At 37.4% G+C, this 11,434-nt stretch overlaps 2 protein-coding genes across 4 annotated transcripts; both read left to right on the top strand.

Moving 5' to 3' along the window:
- The first annotated feature begins 1,478 nt into the window (after window positions 1–1,478).
- Window positions 1,479–6,874, top strand: rer1 (retention in endoplasmic reticulum sorting receptor 1). 2 transcript variants are annotated; one of them, XM_055049955.1, is made up of 8 exons: window positions 1,479–1,566; window positions 3,110–3,191; window positions 3,278–3,382; window positions 3,684–3,780; window positions 4,013–4,091; window positions 4,398–4,533; window positions 5,028–5,082; window positions 6,342–6,874. In XM_055049955.1, exons 2-8 carry the CDS (start codon window positions 3,111–3,113, stop codon window positions 6,350–6,352), a joined length of 564 nt encoding a protein of 187 aa, XP_054905930.1. In that variant the 5' UTR covers window positions 1,479–1,566; window position 3,110; the 3' UTR covers window positions 6,353–6,874. The 2 variants fall into 2 exon arrangements, with proteins under 2 accessions (XP_054905930.1, XP_054905929.1); XM_055049954.1 differs by having other exon boundaries at window positions 5,028–6,874.
- A 970-nt stretch (window positions 6,875–7,844) lies between these two features.
- Window positions 7,845–10,919, top strand: LOC129372566 (taste receptor type 1 member 2-like). 2 transcript variants are annotated; one of them, XM_055049978.1, is made up of 3 exons: window positions 7,845–8,151; window positions 10,344–10,641; window positions 10,803–10,919. In XM_055049978.1, the coding sequence occupies exons 1-3, from the start codon at window positions 7,973–7,975 to the stop codon at window positions 10,821–10,823; spliced, it is 498 nt and encodes a 165-aa protein (XP_054905953.1). In that variant the 5' UTR covers window positions 7,845–7,972; the 3' UTR covers window positions 10,824–10,919. The 2 variants fall into 2 exon arrangements, with proteins under 2 accessions (XP_054905953.1, XP_054905952.1); XM_055049977.1 differs by having other exon boundaries at window positions 10,344–10,862.
- Window positions 10,920–11,434: the final 515 nt, after the last annotated feature.

The following is an 11,434-nucleotide window of genomic DNA, read 5'->3' as shown; positions in this document are numbered from 1 at the left end:
TTAACTATGACAACATGAATAACTTTTAGTTGAATATGTTGTTCATGATGTTGGCTTCAGCTTTACTTGTGTATGTTAACAAGTGTTATAGCTTTTACTATTTAATATGCTCTAGAAAATAATGTGCTTGTCCTTTATTTTTAGTAACATACTCACAAACAGCAGAAAAAAAAAACTTCTGAAACAGTATTATAGTGAAAAGACTGGATAATTTGTTGTGTAAATAATAAATTGAGAATAAGGTCCCTGTTTATCAAGATGCATTTTCTTAGAGTAGCTTGAAAGTCCTTGCAGGGCAAGGTCACCACATGCTGAGCACTGCAGGAATAGCATGGAATAGTCTTAAACCATTTTACAATTATACAAAGACTGAAAACCTGTCCTCAAAGCCCTTTTAGTATACTAACGGAATGCCCAGTTACTCAAGGGAAAAATATTAAGAAGAAAAGAAGATGGTTTAAGACGTTTTCAAAGGTTTGTGTGTGTGTGTGTGTGTGTGTGTGTGTGTGTGTGTGTGTGTGTGTGTGTGTGTGTGTGTGTGTGTGTGTGTGTGTGTGTGTGTGTGTGTGTGCGTATGTGTGTGTGTGTGTCTTTATGGTTCTTTTTTATGACTGCATTCCAGTTTTTTCTGTAGATTTCAAACCGACAAATAAAAATTGTTTCATACCATCACATTCATGTGCAGGACTTTGGTCTGCACAAAATAAAAACCTAATTTATGGCCGATTTCTAAAATCCTTAGAGAATGGCTTCTTTTCGAAGTTTCCTCAGTGAGAAACATAATGTCACCCACTCACCACTGCATGGTCAAAGAACAAGCACTTTAATGCTTTAAAGTTAAATGTCCAAATGATCAGTATTAGGTAAATGGACTTTCAAAATGTAAATAAAAATGTTTTGTTTAAATATTCTGATCAAATATCCTTTCCTTTTTGTACTAGTTTTGTAAAGCGATGTAAGATGTTCTCCAGTGTATTTTGCTAAACACAGTGTTTTTCTTTAAATCATTTTAAATATGCCCCCTCCTTAATGTCTCTCCTTATCATATTAATAAAGAATTTCAACTTACATCTCAAGTTTTCAAGTATTTTCTCATTCCTGTATATTGAGTGATTGAGTGATATTGTGCAAATATCCATCATTAACTATTTTTTAAAATGAATAAAGCAAATGTCTGAAAATAGCAAATTAAGATTTGGTCCTTAAGTTAGGCAACTTGTTAACAAGTTAAATACTATAAGTTAAATAATTTATTACAAGTTAAATACTAATTACTTAGGGGTCATTTTGTGGGTGATGAGGTTGGGTGGAAGATTGACCAGGAAAAGTTTCACCAGTAGATATGAATCCCCCCCATCCATCATCTATAACTCCTTGTCCTTTGGGGTCGCGGCAGTCATTGGACGACAGGCGGAGTAGAGAGAATGAAGGTCGGTGATTATATGTCACAACGGCCTGCCATACTTGAATGCCCTCGTGTTCGCGGAAGTACTGACGTGTTCACACGAGAAGTGGCTAGTATAGCTAGCTAGGTAGAGCCGGGTAGTGACTCAGAGGCCATATCAGGTAAGAAATGACTGTCATTGTTGTTTTTCGTTATATTTGCCAGCACTACCGCGCCACAGTAAGATGGAATACATCTGCTGTTCAGACGTAAAAATGTTTCGTTCTTATTTGAACATAAACGTGTTCCCTAGAGAAAACTGCTTTTCTTAACATGCTAAAATAATCTAGCTTCGGAACCGCTGGTAACGTAGGAACCGATCACAGGAAGTGAGTTGTCCAGTTTTCTTATTCACTGCTGGTATTTGTAGTCCTTAGTAGCATTTTAACAGGCTCCCATCACTAAGTAAGAAGATGTAATGGACTACACGTACTTTCGAGGTGCTGCAATTGCCTCTGCTTAGGAATTGTGGGAAATGTAGGTAGATAACGTCGCCCTCTGAACGATTGTATGGAGCGTAGGCTCTTTACAAGAACTACATAACCCATACCGGCTACAATTTGGGCCAAAGGGTAACGTACATTTATATGTCTAGTTAGCTATTTCTAGAGCTAATTTTTAAGCTAATGCGGATAGTTCAGATTTATGTCACAAATGAAATGTTATTCACACTTATTCGATGTACATTCCCTGTTAATCTGTTTACATCGACAAAACCCAGCGCTGGTTAGCTTGTAATGAAACAAATCTTTGCTAGCCACAACCAGGAACAGTTTCCCACGGTTTTATGTTCATGTTAAAATATATTTGTTGAAATAACATATTCTTGAGCTGCTCTGCATATACCTTTCTCTTGATGTTAATAAGCAATATGCTAGGTAAACGTAAGCTTCATTAAGGTAGAATTGGTAACTAGCAATAGCAACAGAAGTCATTCTCCATTTAACAGTCAATTAATTTCCTGATTACCCTTTTCAGTATCCATCTGTAAACCCGTGGTAAGACTCTAAAGATTTTTCTTTAACTCGTATTTGTTAGACTTACAATATCGTATTCCATAGTCTAGTATCTCCCACACGTCTGTCTATTGCTAAACTTTAATCTGTCAAGGGATTGGTTACAAGTAGGTATGTCAGCAAACCCTTCACAGGAGTTGTATGTCAAAGAAACAATTCAATCTGAATGAGTATTAAAAGTACCTTCGGATCACACTACAATCGCCAAATGTTGTGAACGACATGGAGTAGTTGTTTGTTTAGCCAGCAGATCATGTTCTTGTGACATTCACCATGATAGTTAAATTTAATTTCTCAATATAAGCCGGGTTTTGTGTGAGCTAATCACTGGATGATGTATCAAACAAAGTGAGATTTGAAATGTAGGCACTTGAAAACTTAATGCTAGCTTATTTATAAAATTCAGCTCCTCTGAAGGTAAATCAAACTTCCATTTTGCAAGAGCAAATTTCAACAGTAAGGCTTTGTTATTAACTGGAACAATAAAAAAAAAATATGTGGGCAAGTTTACATTTTCAACAATGACCAAATCTGCAGCATGCAAGAGCAAATGAAAGGCTGTTTTTGAGGTTGCGATGAGACCAGTAGCATTCATATGAATCACTGATACCTCCCATTAACAAAAATGTTTTTTTCTGGTTTATGGCAGGATGTCAGAAGGGGACAGTGTTGGAGAATCAATCCATGGGAAACCATCTGTAGTTGCTGCCTTTTTCACTGGGGTTGGAACGGTGACTATCATTTCACTCACATCACTGATGTTAAGTTGGTGGCATTGTACATATTTGCTGACAAAAATTCCTTCATTTTTCAACAGGTCTATCAGACATGGCTTGACAAGTCAACACCCTTCTATGTGGTGCGATGGGCGCTCACCCTACTACTTACTGCAATCTACATGATCAGAGTGTACATACTACAGGTGATTCTTAGTCCTGTTGTCTCCAGAAATCAGAATGTTTCATGTCGTTTTGATTAAAAGGAACTCGTGTTTCCAAACACGTATATATGTATTACCATTAAATCTTCATGGAATTTTCACTTGAATATTTTTAAAAATACTTTCCAAATCCATATTCACCTTGAGAAAACCTTGATTGCAAAAAACAGCGACGATAATCTATTTCTCCTGTGTGTCCTGTGACCACCGGTTTGGCTACATTTGATTAACAAACTGTCTGCCTTTCCAGAAGTTTATGTTTTGTTCTTGTGTTGCTTTTCAGGGGTGGTATATAGTAACTTATGCTTTGGGAATCTACCACCTCAACCTGTTCATTGCATTTCTGTCGCCAAAAGTGGATCCTTCTTTACTTGATGAAGGCAAGTGGACACTTATATTCATAGAGATTTTTTGTGTTGTGTGGTTTTTGTAATAAACAACAAAGTATCTGCTATGTCTATTCAATATGGCTACTTTCCAATATGATTTAATTTTATTGCAAAATTGGTTTCAGTATCAATAAGTGCCACAAAGTCCCTTTCTGTATATTGTTTGTAGTTTTGGATAGTTAAAGCCTTTGGAATGCAGAGTGTAACTTAATTTCTCTTGTAGATGAGGGCCCATCCCTTCCGACCAAGCAGAACGAGGAGTTCCGGCCTTTCATCAGGAGGTTGCCTGAATTTAAATTCTGGTAAGAGTTCAGCTCCAGGTCTGGCTTTGTGTTGTGAACATATGAGAGACAGTCTGGTTCCCTTACAGCTGCAGAGAACATCATCTCTGTAGCAGCTAACCTTTAGTGTGAAGCTCAGAAAGATTAATTCGGTACAAGTTCATAAGCATAAAACTAACAACATTAACATGACATGATTGTCAGATTAATAAAAACATAAGATATTACCTTGAATAAAATTCTCTGCAACACTGTCTTAATGTTACAAATGTTACTTTATATTTAAAAACTTACAGAAGTCTTCTCTTCCTCTGATTTTTGTGACAGGCACTCTGCAACAAAAGGCATCGTCATCGCCATGATTTGCACGTTTTTCGAGGCCTTCAATGTTCCAGTGTTCTGGCCAATACTCGTAATGTACTTCATCATGCTGTTTTGCATCACCATGAAGAGGCAGATTAAGGTAAACCACAACTGGAAAAACAAAGAGTGTATAAAATTGTTGCTTGTTTGAGCTAATGGATAAAATTGATATTTGAAATAACAGCAACAAAGATAACCTCAGTGAATTGTGAGGGTTTTGTGGGATGTGCAGAAAGTATTGTGTATGGCTGAGAAGAACATCTTAGCTGAACAACGCAGATTTCTGTTGAACATAAAAGGCTGAAAATTTTATTTATACATTTTTAAACAAGCAAAACATATACCTGTTTAATCTCAGTAAAGTTAACTGGCTTGGAAAACCACAGTATTAATTCTTTAACATTCCAGACAAGATTATTTTACATCTCTTCTTCTGCACATGAGCCTTTAAAATGATGGTGTATATTATGTTTAGATTAATTATTGCTTTATTTGTTGGACAAAAAGTGTGCATGTCTATTCTTTGTGTCATGAAAACATTTAATGAGAACCTGCCTTTCTCTTAATTCTCTTTCTTTGCTCTTTTCTCTGCAGCATATGATCAAGTACAGATACCTACCCTTCACACATGGGAAGAGGACATATAAAGGCAAGGAAGACACAGGGAAAACTTTTGCTAGTTAAGAACTCCAACTTACCCTTCGCCTCAGTCTCATTTGAAACGCAGTCATCACAGCTAGAAGGGAGTGATGAAGATTAGAGATTATCTTTTTTCTTTTTTTGTAAGCTGGACAGTAACATTGAAACAATAAAAAAAAAAAAAATCTTAAGCTTGGATCCATAATTGACAGTGTTGAATGCAGACATGAGCAGCACAGATCAAAAACTTGCCCAAAATTTATTTTGTTAAAAAAATGTTTTTTTAATCAGTAGTTAAAACTTAGTTCTGCCTTTTGATCCCATTGGATGAATAAATATTAATCAAGGAGAAGCTAAACTAAATTAACATGACAGTAATTTTTTCAGAATTGTGGATCTTTCAGTGCAGCATTATCCCCTATATTAGTCTGCCAACTTTTAATTCATATGTTGTCCCTACTTATTTGTAACTCATTAAGTGGTATATTATTAATCAGTTAAGTTTGGTTGCAAAAGAATGTGATTAGGTATGAAATTTGATTTAAAAAATCTTTATGATAGATGTTCTGGATCTCAGTGTCTGCTGCTCTGCTAAGTGTTGGACAAATAATAAATGAAGTTGCCTAAGTTTTTAGTGACACTTCATCTGAATATGCATTCATGATGGGCAGAAAAAAGATAAATGTGTGAATGTTTCACTTCAAATTAATTCAGTGTGATTTCTGAGTGGCTGTTTTGGTTTGGTACATGCTTTTTTTTTTTCTTCTTCTTTTTAGTAGAATGTAACTGTTGCATAGGCTAAGTATTTAGATATAATATTATTTTACTCATTTTCAGACAGCCCACTCAACATTTATGAATGCATATCTCAAGGATGGTGTTACTGATCTTTGTTCCCCTGTAGTCTGCTACCGTAAACCCACTCATATTTGTGTTTCTGTTTGCAACATTTAGCCTCAAATGGGAAGTACTAGAAATTTGCATAGTGTCAGACGTATTCTGTAAAATGATATTCCAAACTATTTTTTCTCCAATGTGCACAACCAGTATCAGTTTCTATTGCACATCATCCGTCTGAGTCAAAATTGAAGTAAACAATTTCTGAAAGGCAGTTTGTCTTTGGAGCATTTTCCCATGTGCTCCAAAAGTGGAGTTTGACTTAGAGTTTGTAGACTAGCCGTTGTTGTCCTTTATGATCTGCGTTTACCTTAAATAATAAAAAAAAACTACAGTCATTCCAAGCAAACTGTTGTTCTCTTTCTTTTGCAGAGGAAACATAGGACAACTGATTGACACCCTTTATTAAAACAAACGGATGAAGTTGGTGGTGATCATACATTTTTCTATGAACCTTTTGATTTTTTTTTTCTTTCCTAACAAAGTGCTGAGAATCTGTCAATACTAAACTGATCTACACTGTATGTAGTAAGGGATCAAAACAGTTTCCTGTAAAAAAAAAAAGTTTGTGTTTCAAAGGGTTGTCTGGATTTGTGTATATACAGTATATATATATTTTAAAATATAATTATTGTTTGGAAATCTTTTCTTTTTCATTAGTCCACCTTGTTATTTCCCCATATGAGAATCCGTTTCACCTGAAACTGATGAAAGACAAACTGGTTAATTGGGTTTTGGAGCTGAATTTAATGTTTTCCATGGATTGCATGTTATTTTCTTGTGCTACAGTAAAAAAAAAGAGAAAAAAGAAACAACTTGATTTTAAAAATGGAAGTGTAATTTTTTTTTTTTCCACTCCAAATGCTATTAAAGAGGCTGTGTCCCTTCGGAACAGTACAAAAGTGTCTTGGCTTGATATTTTGGGTAAAATAGTTTGAATATGTCGATCACAATATACTGAGAATGCTAGTACTAAAATGTAAAAGGTTTTAGTACAAACTAAAATTTGTACTAAAATTGTGATATACTTTTGCTTATATCGCATCTTAACATGTGATATAAGTGAAAAACTGTTTGATTCAATTCAATTGGTTAAAAAAAAGCTTTTTTTTATATGCAAGAAAAATGTGGATTATGTAAGAATGAGAAGAATGTTGACTTTGTTGGACAACTTTCATGAGCAAGATAAGCCACAAAAGCTTGCTTGAAAAAGGCTTAGACTTCTGTCTCCAATCAAGTTAGAGGAAAGATAAGAGGAAGGGGGGGAAACTTTAATAAAAAAGGTGCATAAGCAACAGGGACCTTTATATTCATCAGAGGATGGTGAAGCAAAGCCCATTTAAGAGTTTTTAGGAAAACAAGTTGCTGATTGCAGGTGTAGTTTATGCTGCTAAAGCTACCACATGTAGGTGTATCCAGAACATTAGTTTCAAGCTGCTTGACTAGAAATGGCACAAACACAACCTGGACTATTACTGCACATGCACTTAGTCTTCAATCAGTTAACGTATTATGTAATAATTTTCTCCTAATCCAAATTTTTATTGGGTGTAATCACCATTATGTGGCAGAGTTTTGAGGTTTTACTTCTTTATTTGAATTACTGAAATAAAAACATCTTGGGAGTAAACATCCTGTCTGAAAAAGTCCTTGGATTTTGTTCTGTTACAAAATGCAAGAGAAAGGCCTTTTTATTTTTATATTATTTGTATATTGAAAACTGAACTGGCTCAGTTTGTAGATTTTTTTTCATGATAGTGTCATCAAACCTGCCCTCAGGAGAAGCTGTTTCAGAAACCAGGATGTAGCAGCAAGCACATAAACAACTTTTGCATGCTGATTTGTTAATCCTCTTCACCCTACAGTCAGGTGTTTATGAGAGTTTGCACATCCCAGACTGATGAAAAGTGTGCAAGGTAACTCATGAACAACACCTTTCATGGAATGTTGAGAGACAAGCTACAAAAAAGTTTCAGCCGGAGTGACAAACAACAGATGTGGAAATGGCACGGATTATTGCTCATCTCTATCTGCTGGGGTGTATCCTGCATTCCCTGAATGAGGCTGATGCAGCCTCAGAATTTGAGCTGGATGGAGATTATTTAATAGGTGGACTTTTTGACATCCATCATGTAAGTAAAAGGCTTCACCGTGACAAACCGGAAACCATTACCTGCTCTAGGTGAGGCTTCTTGTCTTTGTTTCTGCCTTTTTCTTCTTTTTAAGAAGAAGCTTAGCAAAGGTTACTTAACTTGTTAAGCACATTTGAAACATTTTGTTAAGTTATAGCTGCCTCTTTTATGCTAATGTTAGATTTTCCCAGGATTTTGTTACATCATATGATGTTCAATAAAATCCTTGAAGGCAAATTTTACAGTTGGGTTCTGCAAAGCTATCACCTGCCTTCAGTTGTTTACTTGCAGAGGAGAGCTAACAACTTCATTTCAGGGGGAGCAGATAGGTTGTGAAACCAGAGTCAAGTCGAGGCTTCGTCTGATGGGGAACATTTCAATTCTAAAGCAGACATTAAATCCAGTATCCAAACAGTTGATGAAAACATTATTTATTAAACCTTCCTTGACACCCCCGACCTTTTCGTCCACTGGCTTTAATGCCAAAGAGTCAAAGTTTTGAGCATAGTAAAACACAATAACACACTAACCCAATGAAATGAATAATTATAACAAGTTAAGCCTTCAGGTCTTGCTTGTTAGTGGGTCTTTCCGTCTGAAGTCTGGATTTGAGCAAGTGAAATGCATGCTCAATTGGGTTAAGATCTGGTGATTGACTTGGCCATTGCAGAATATTCCACCTTTTTGCTCTCATGAACTCCTGGGTAGCTTTGGCTGTATGCTTGGGGTCATTATCCATCTGTACTGTGAAGCGCCGTCCGATCAACTTTGCAGCATTGGCTGAATCTGGGCTGACAGTATATCCCGGTACACTTCAGAATTCATCCGGCTACTCTTGTCTGCTGTTATGTCATCAATAAACAGTGCCATTGAAAGCCATGCATGCCCATGCCATCACGTTGCCTCCACCATGTTTTACAGAGGATGTGGTGTGCCTTGGATCATGTGCCGTTCCCTTTCTTCTCCAAACTTTTTTCTTCCCATCATTCTGGTACAGGTTGATCTTTGTCTCATCTGTCCATAGAATACTTTTCCAGAACTGGGCTGGCTTCTTGAGGTGTTTTTGGGCAAATTTAACTCTGGCCTGTCTATTTTTGGAATTGATGAATGGTTTGCATCTACATGTGAACCCTTTGTATTGCTTTCATGGAGTCTTCTCTTTACTGTTGACTTAGAGACAGATACACCTACTTCTCTGAGAGTGTTCTGGACCTCAGTTGATGTTGTGAACGGGTCCTTCTTCACCAAAGAAAGTATGCGGCGATCATCCACCACTGTTGTCTTCCGTGGACGCCCAGGCCTTTTTGAGTTCCCAAGCTCACCAGTCAATTCCTTTTTCCTCAGAATGTACCAGACTGTTGATTTTGCTACTCCAAGCATGTCTGCTATCTCTGTGATGGATTTTTTCTTTTTTTTCAGCCTCAGGATGTTCTTCTTCACCTCAATTGAGAGCTCCTTTGACCGCATGTTGTCTGGTCACAGCAACAGCTTCCAAATGCAAAACCACACACCTGGAAACAACCCCAGACCTTTTAAACTACTTACTTGATTACAGGTTAACGAGGGAAAGGCCTTTTGAGTTACTTGCAGCCTTTGGAGTCCATTGTCCAATTACTTTTGGTCCCTTGAAAAAGAGGAGGCTCTGCATTACAGAGCTATGATTCCTAAACCCTTTCTCCGATTTGGATGTGGAAACTCTCATATTGCAGCTGGGAGTGTGCACTTTCAGCCCATACTATATATAAATTGTATCTCTGAACATATTTTTGTCAACAGCTAAAATAACAAAACCTGTGTCACTGTCCAAATATTTCTGGCCCTAACTGTATCTGCTTAGAAATATATAGTGTTGTCTGTAGCGGATTAATTGGTTTACATTTTCATTCACTCTTTAGTGAGATCAGCAGTCAACTGCACCATTCTTAACTCTGTTACAAAAACACAAGTTTGCAGCTTACGGGTGAAAAGTAAGTTTAGTTTTACTGAGTTGACACAGACGCATCTTTTCAAAGAAAGTGTGATATTGATGACGGGAAGAGGCATCCACTGTGATGACCTTATGGAACAAGGACTACTCTGATTAGCTTGACTTTCTAGTGTGATTTGGTTTCTTGGATATTTCCAATCTGATCATGAATTTACTCCACAGCAACTCAATAAGCAAAAAAAAAAAAAAAAATGCTATCTATCAAAAAGGGGTTGGAATCATAAATGTTGCTCTACCCCATTTTTCTGTCCCCAGTCAACCCTTCATCCTATCAAGTTACCGGAGGTTTCAGCTGATGAGATTTGCAATAGAGGAGATCAATAACTCTACCAAACTGCTGCCAAATGTGTCGCTTGGCTATAAAATATTAGACCTTTGCTCAGACACACAGAACTTCCCTGGAGTTTTCAACCTCATCTCTGATGAGAGTCCCATCCAGCCTTGGAATGACTCTCAGAGGCTCACGTCCAAAATGGTCACAGTGGTCGGCTCTTACACAAGCACAGGGACGCTGAGTGTTGCCCCGTTCTTCATGATGGATGTCTTCCCGATGGTAAGCATTGCCAGTTGTTTCAATACTTTCGAAATAAACTGGGAAATGTTCTGTGCAATGTTACTTGAAGGTACTGAAATGTCTCTTTCAACGGGTCAGTTATGGAGCTGCCAGCTCCGTCTTTTCAAGAAAAAATAATTTCCCATCTTTCCTACGAACAGGCCATCCTAATAAAGATGTGATAGAGGTGGTTCTAGAGCTACTGCGAGAATTCAGCTGGAGCTGGGTTTCATTTCTTCACATCGACGACGACTACGGCAGAGACGGCCGGGACTTGTTCATTCGGACAATTGACCGCACAGAGATCTGTCTGGCCTATACAAAAGGCCTTGATCAAGACACAAACTACTCTGAGGTTTTCCGAGAAATTGCGTCACTAAAGGTGAATGTCTTGATTGTTTTTGCACTAGAATGGACGGCTGAAGCTCTCGTTGATGCTGCCATAAAATACAAAGTCACCAACAAGGTGTGGATAGCAGGAGACGCCTGGTCCTTACACAAGCAGCTTCCCAAACGAAGTGGAATCAGGAAAATTGGGACTGTAGTTGGGATAGCTGAGCCAAAAATGGCAATTCCAGGTTTCAATGATTTCATACACTCTTTTAAAGCCCAGGCTCAACAGAAAGATGATACGGAAGAAAAGTTTTGCCATCAGGCTTGTAACTGCAGTAATCACACTGCCGCAGATATCATTGATGCAGATCCGTCCTTCAATTTCCCTGTTTATTCTGCTGTGTATTCTGTTGCCCACGCCTTACATACTGTGCTACAATGTGGAGCTGGCAGGTGCAAC

The sequence above is a fragment of the Poeciliopsis prolifica genome, unplaced genomic scaffold (genome assembly GCF_027474105.1).
Source record: "Poeciliopsis prolifica strain line A6 unplaced genomic scaffold, Auburn_PproV2 SCAFFOLD029, whole genome shotgun sequence".
NCBI lineage: Eukaryota > Metazoa > Chordata > Actinopteri > Cyprinodontiformes > Poeciliidae > Poeciliopsis > Poeciliopsis prolifica.
The sequence above is the reverse complement of the archived record's forward strand: the minus strand, read 5'-3'. Positions and strand labels throughout refer to the sequence as shown.

Bases quoted from the DNA above. Each gene is read 5' to 3' on its own strand.
- rer1 (XM_055049954.1), top strand. From the start codon at position 3,111: ATGTCAGAAGGGGACAGTGTTGGAGAATCAATCCATGGGAAACCATCT. The intron at 3,781-4,012 runs GCAAGTGGACAC...TTTCTCTTGTAG, and splicing joins TCCTTCTTTACTTGATGAAG to ATGAGGGCCCATCCCTTCCG. The intron at 4,534-5,027 runs GTAAACCACAAC...TTTTCTCTGCAG, and splicing joins CCATGAAGAGGCAGATTAAG to CATATGATCAAGTACAGATA.
- LOC129372566 (XM_055049977.1), top strand. From the start codon at position 7,973: ATGGCACGGATTATTGCTCATCTCTATCTGCTGGGGTGTATCCTGCAT. The intron at 8,152-10,343 runs GTGAGGCTTCTT...TTCTGTCCCCAG, and splicing joins GAAACCATTACCTGCTCTAG to TCAACCCTTCATCCTATCAA.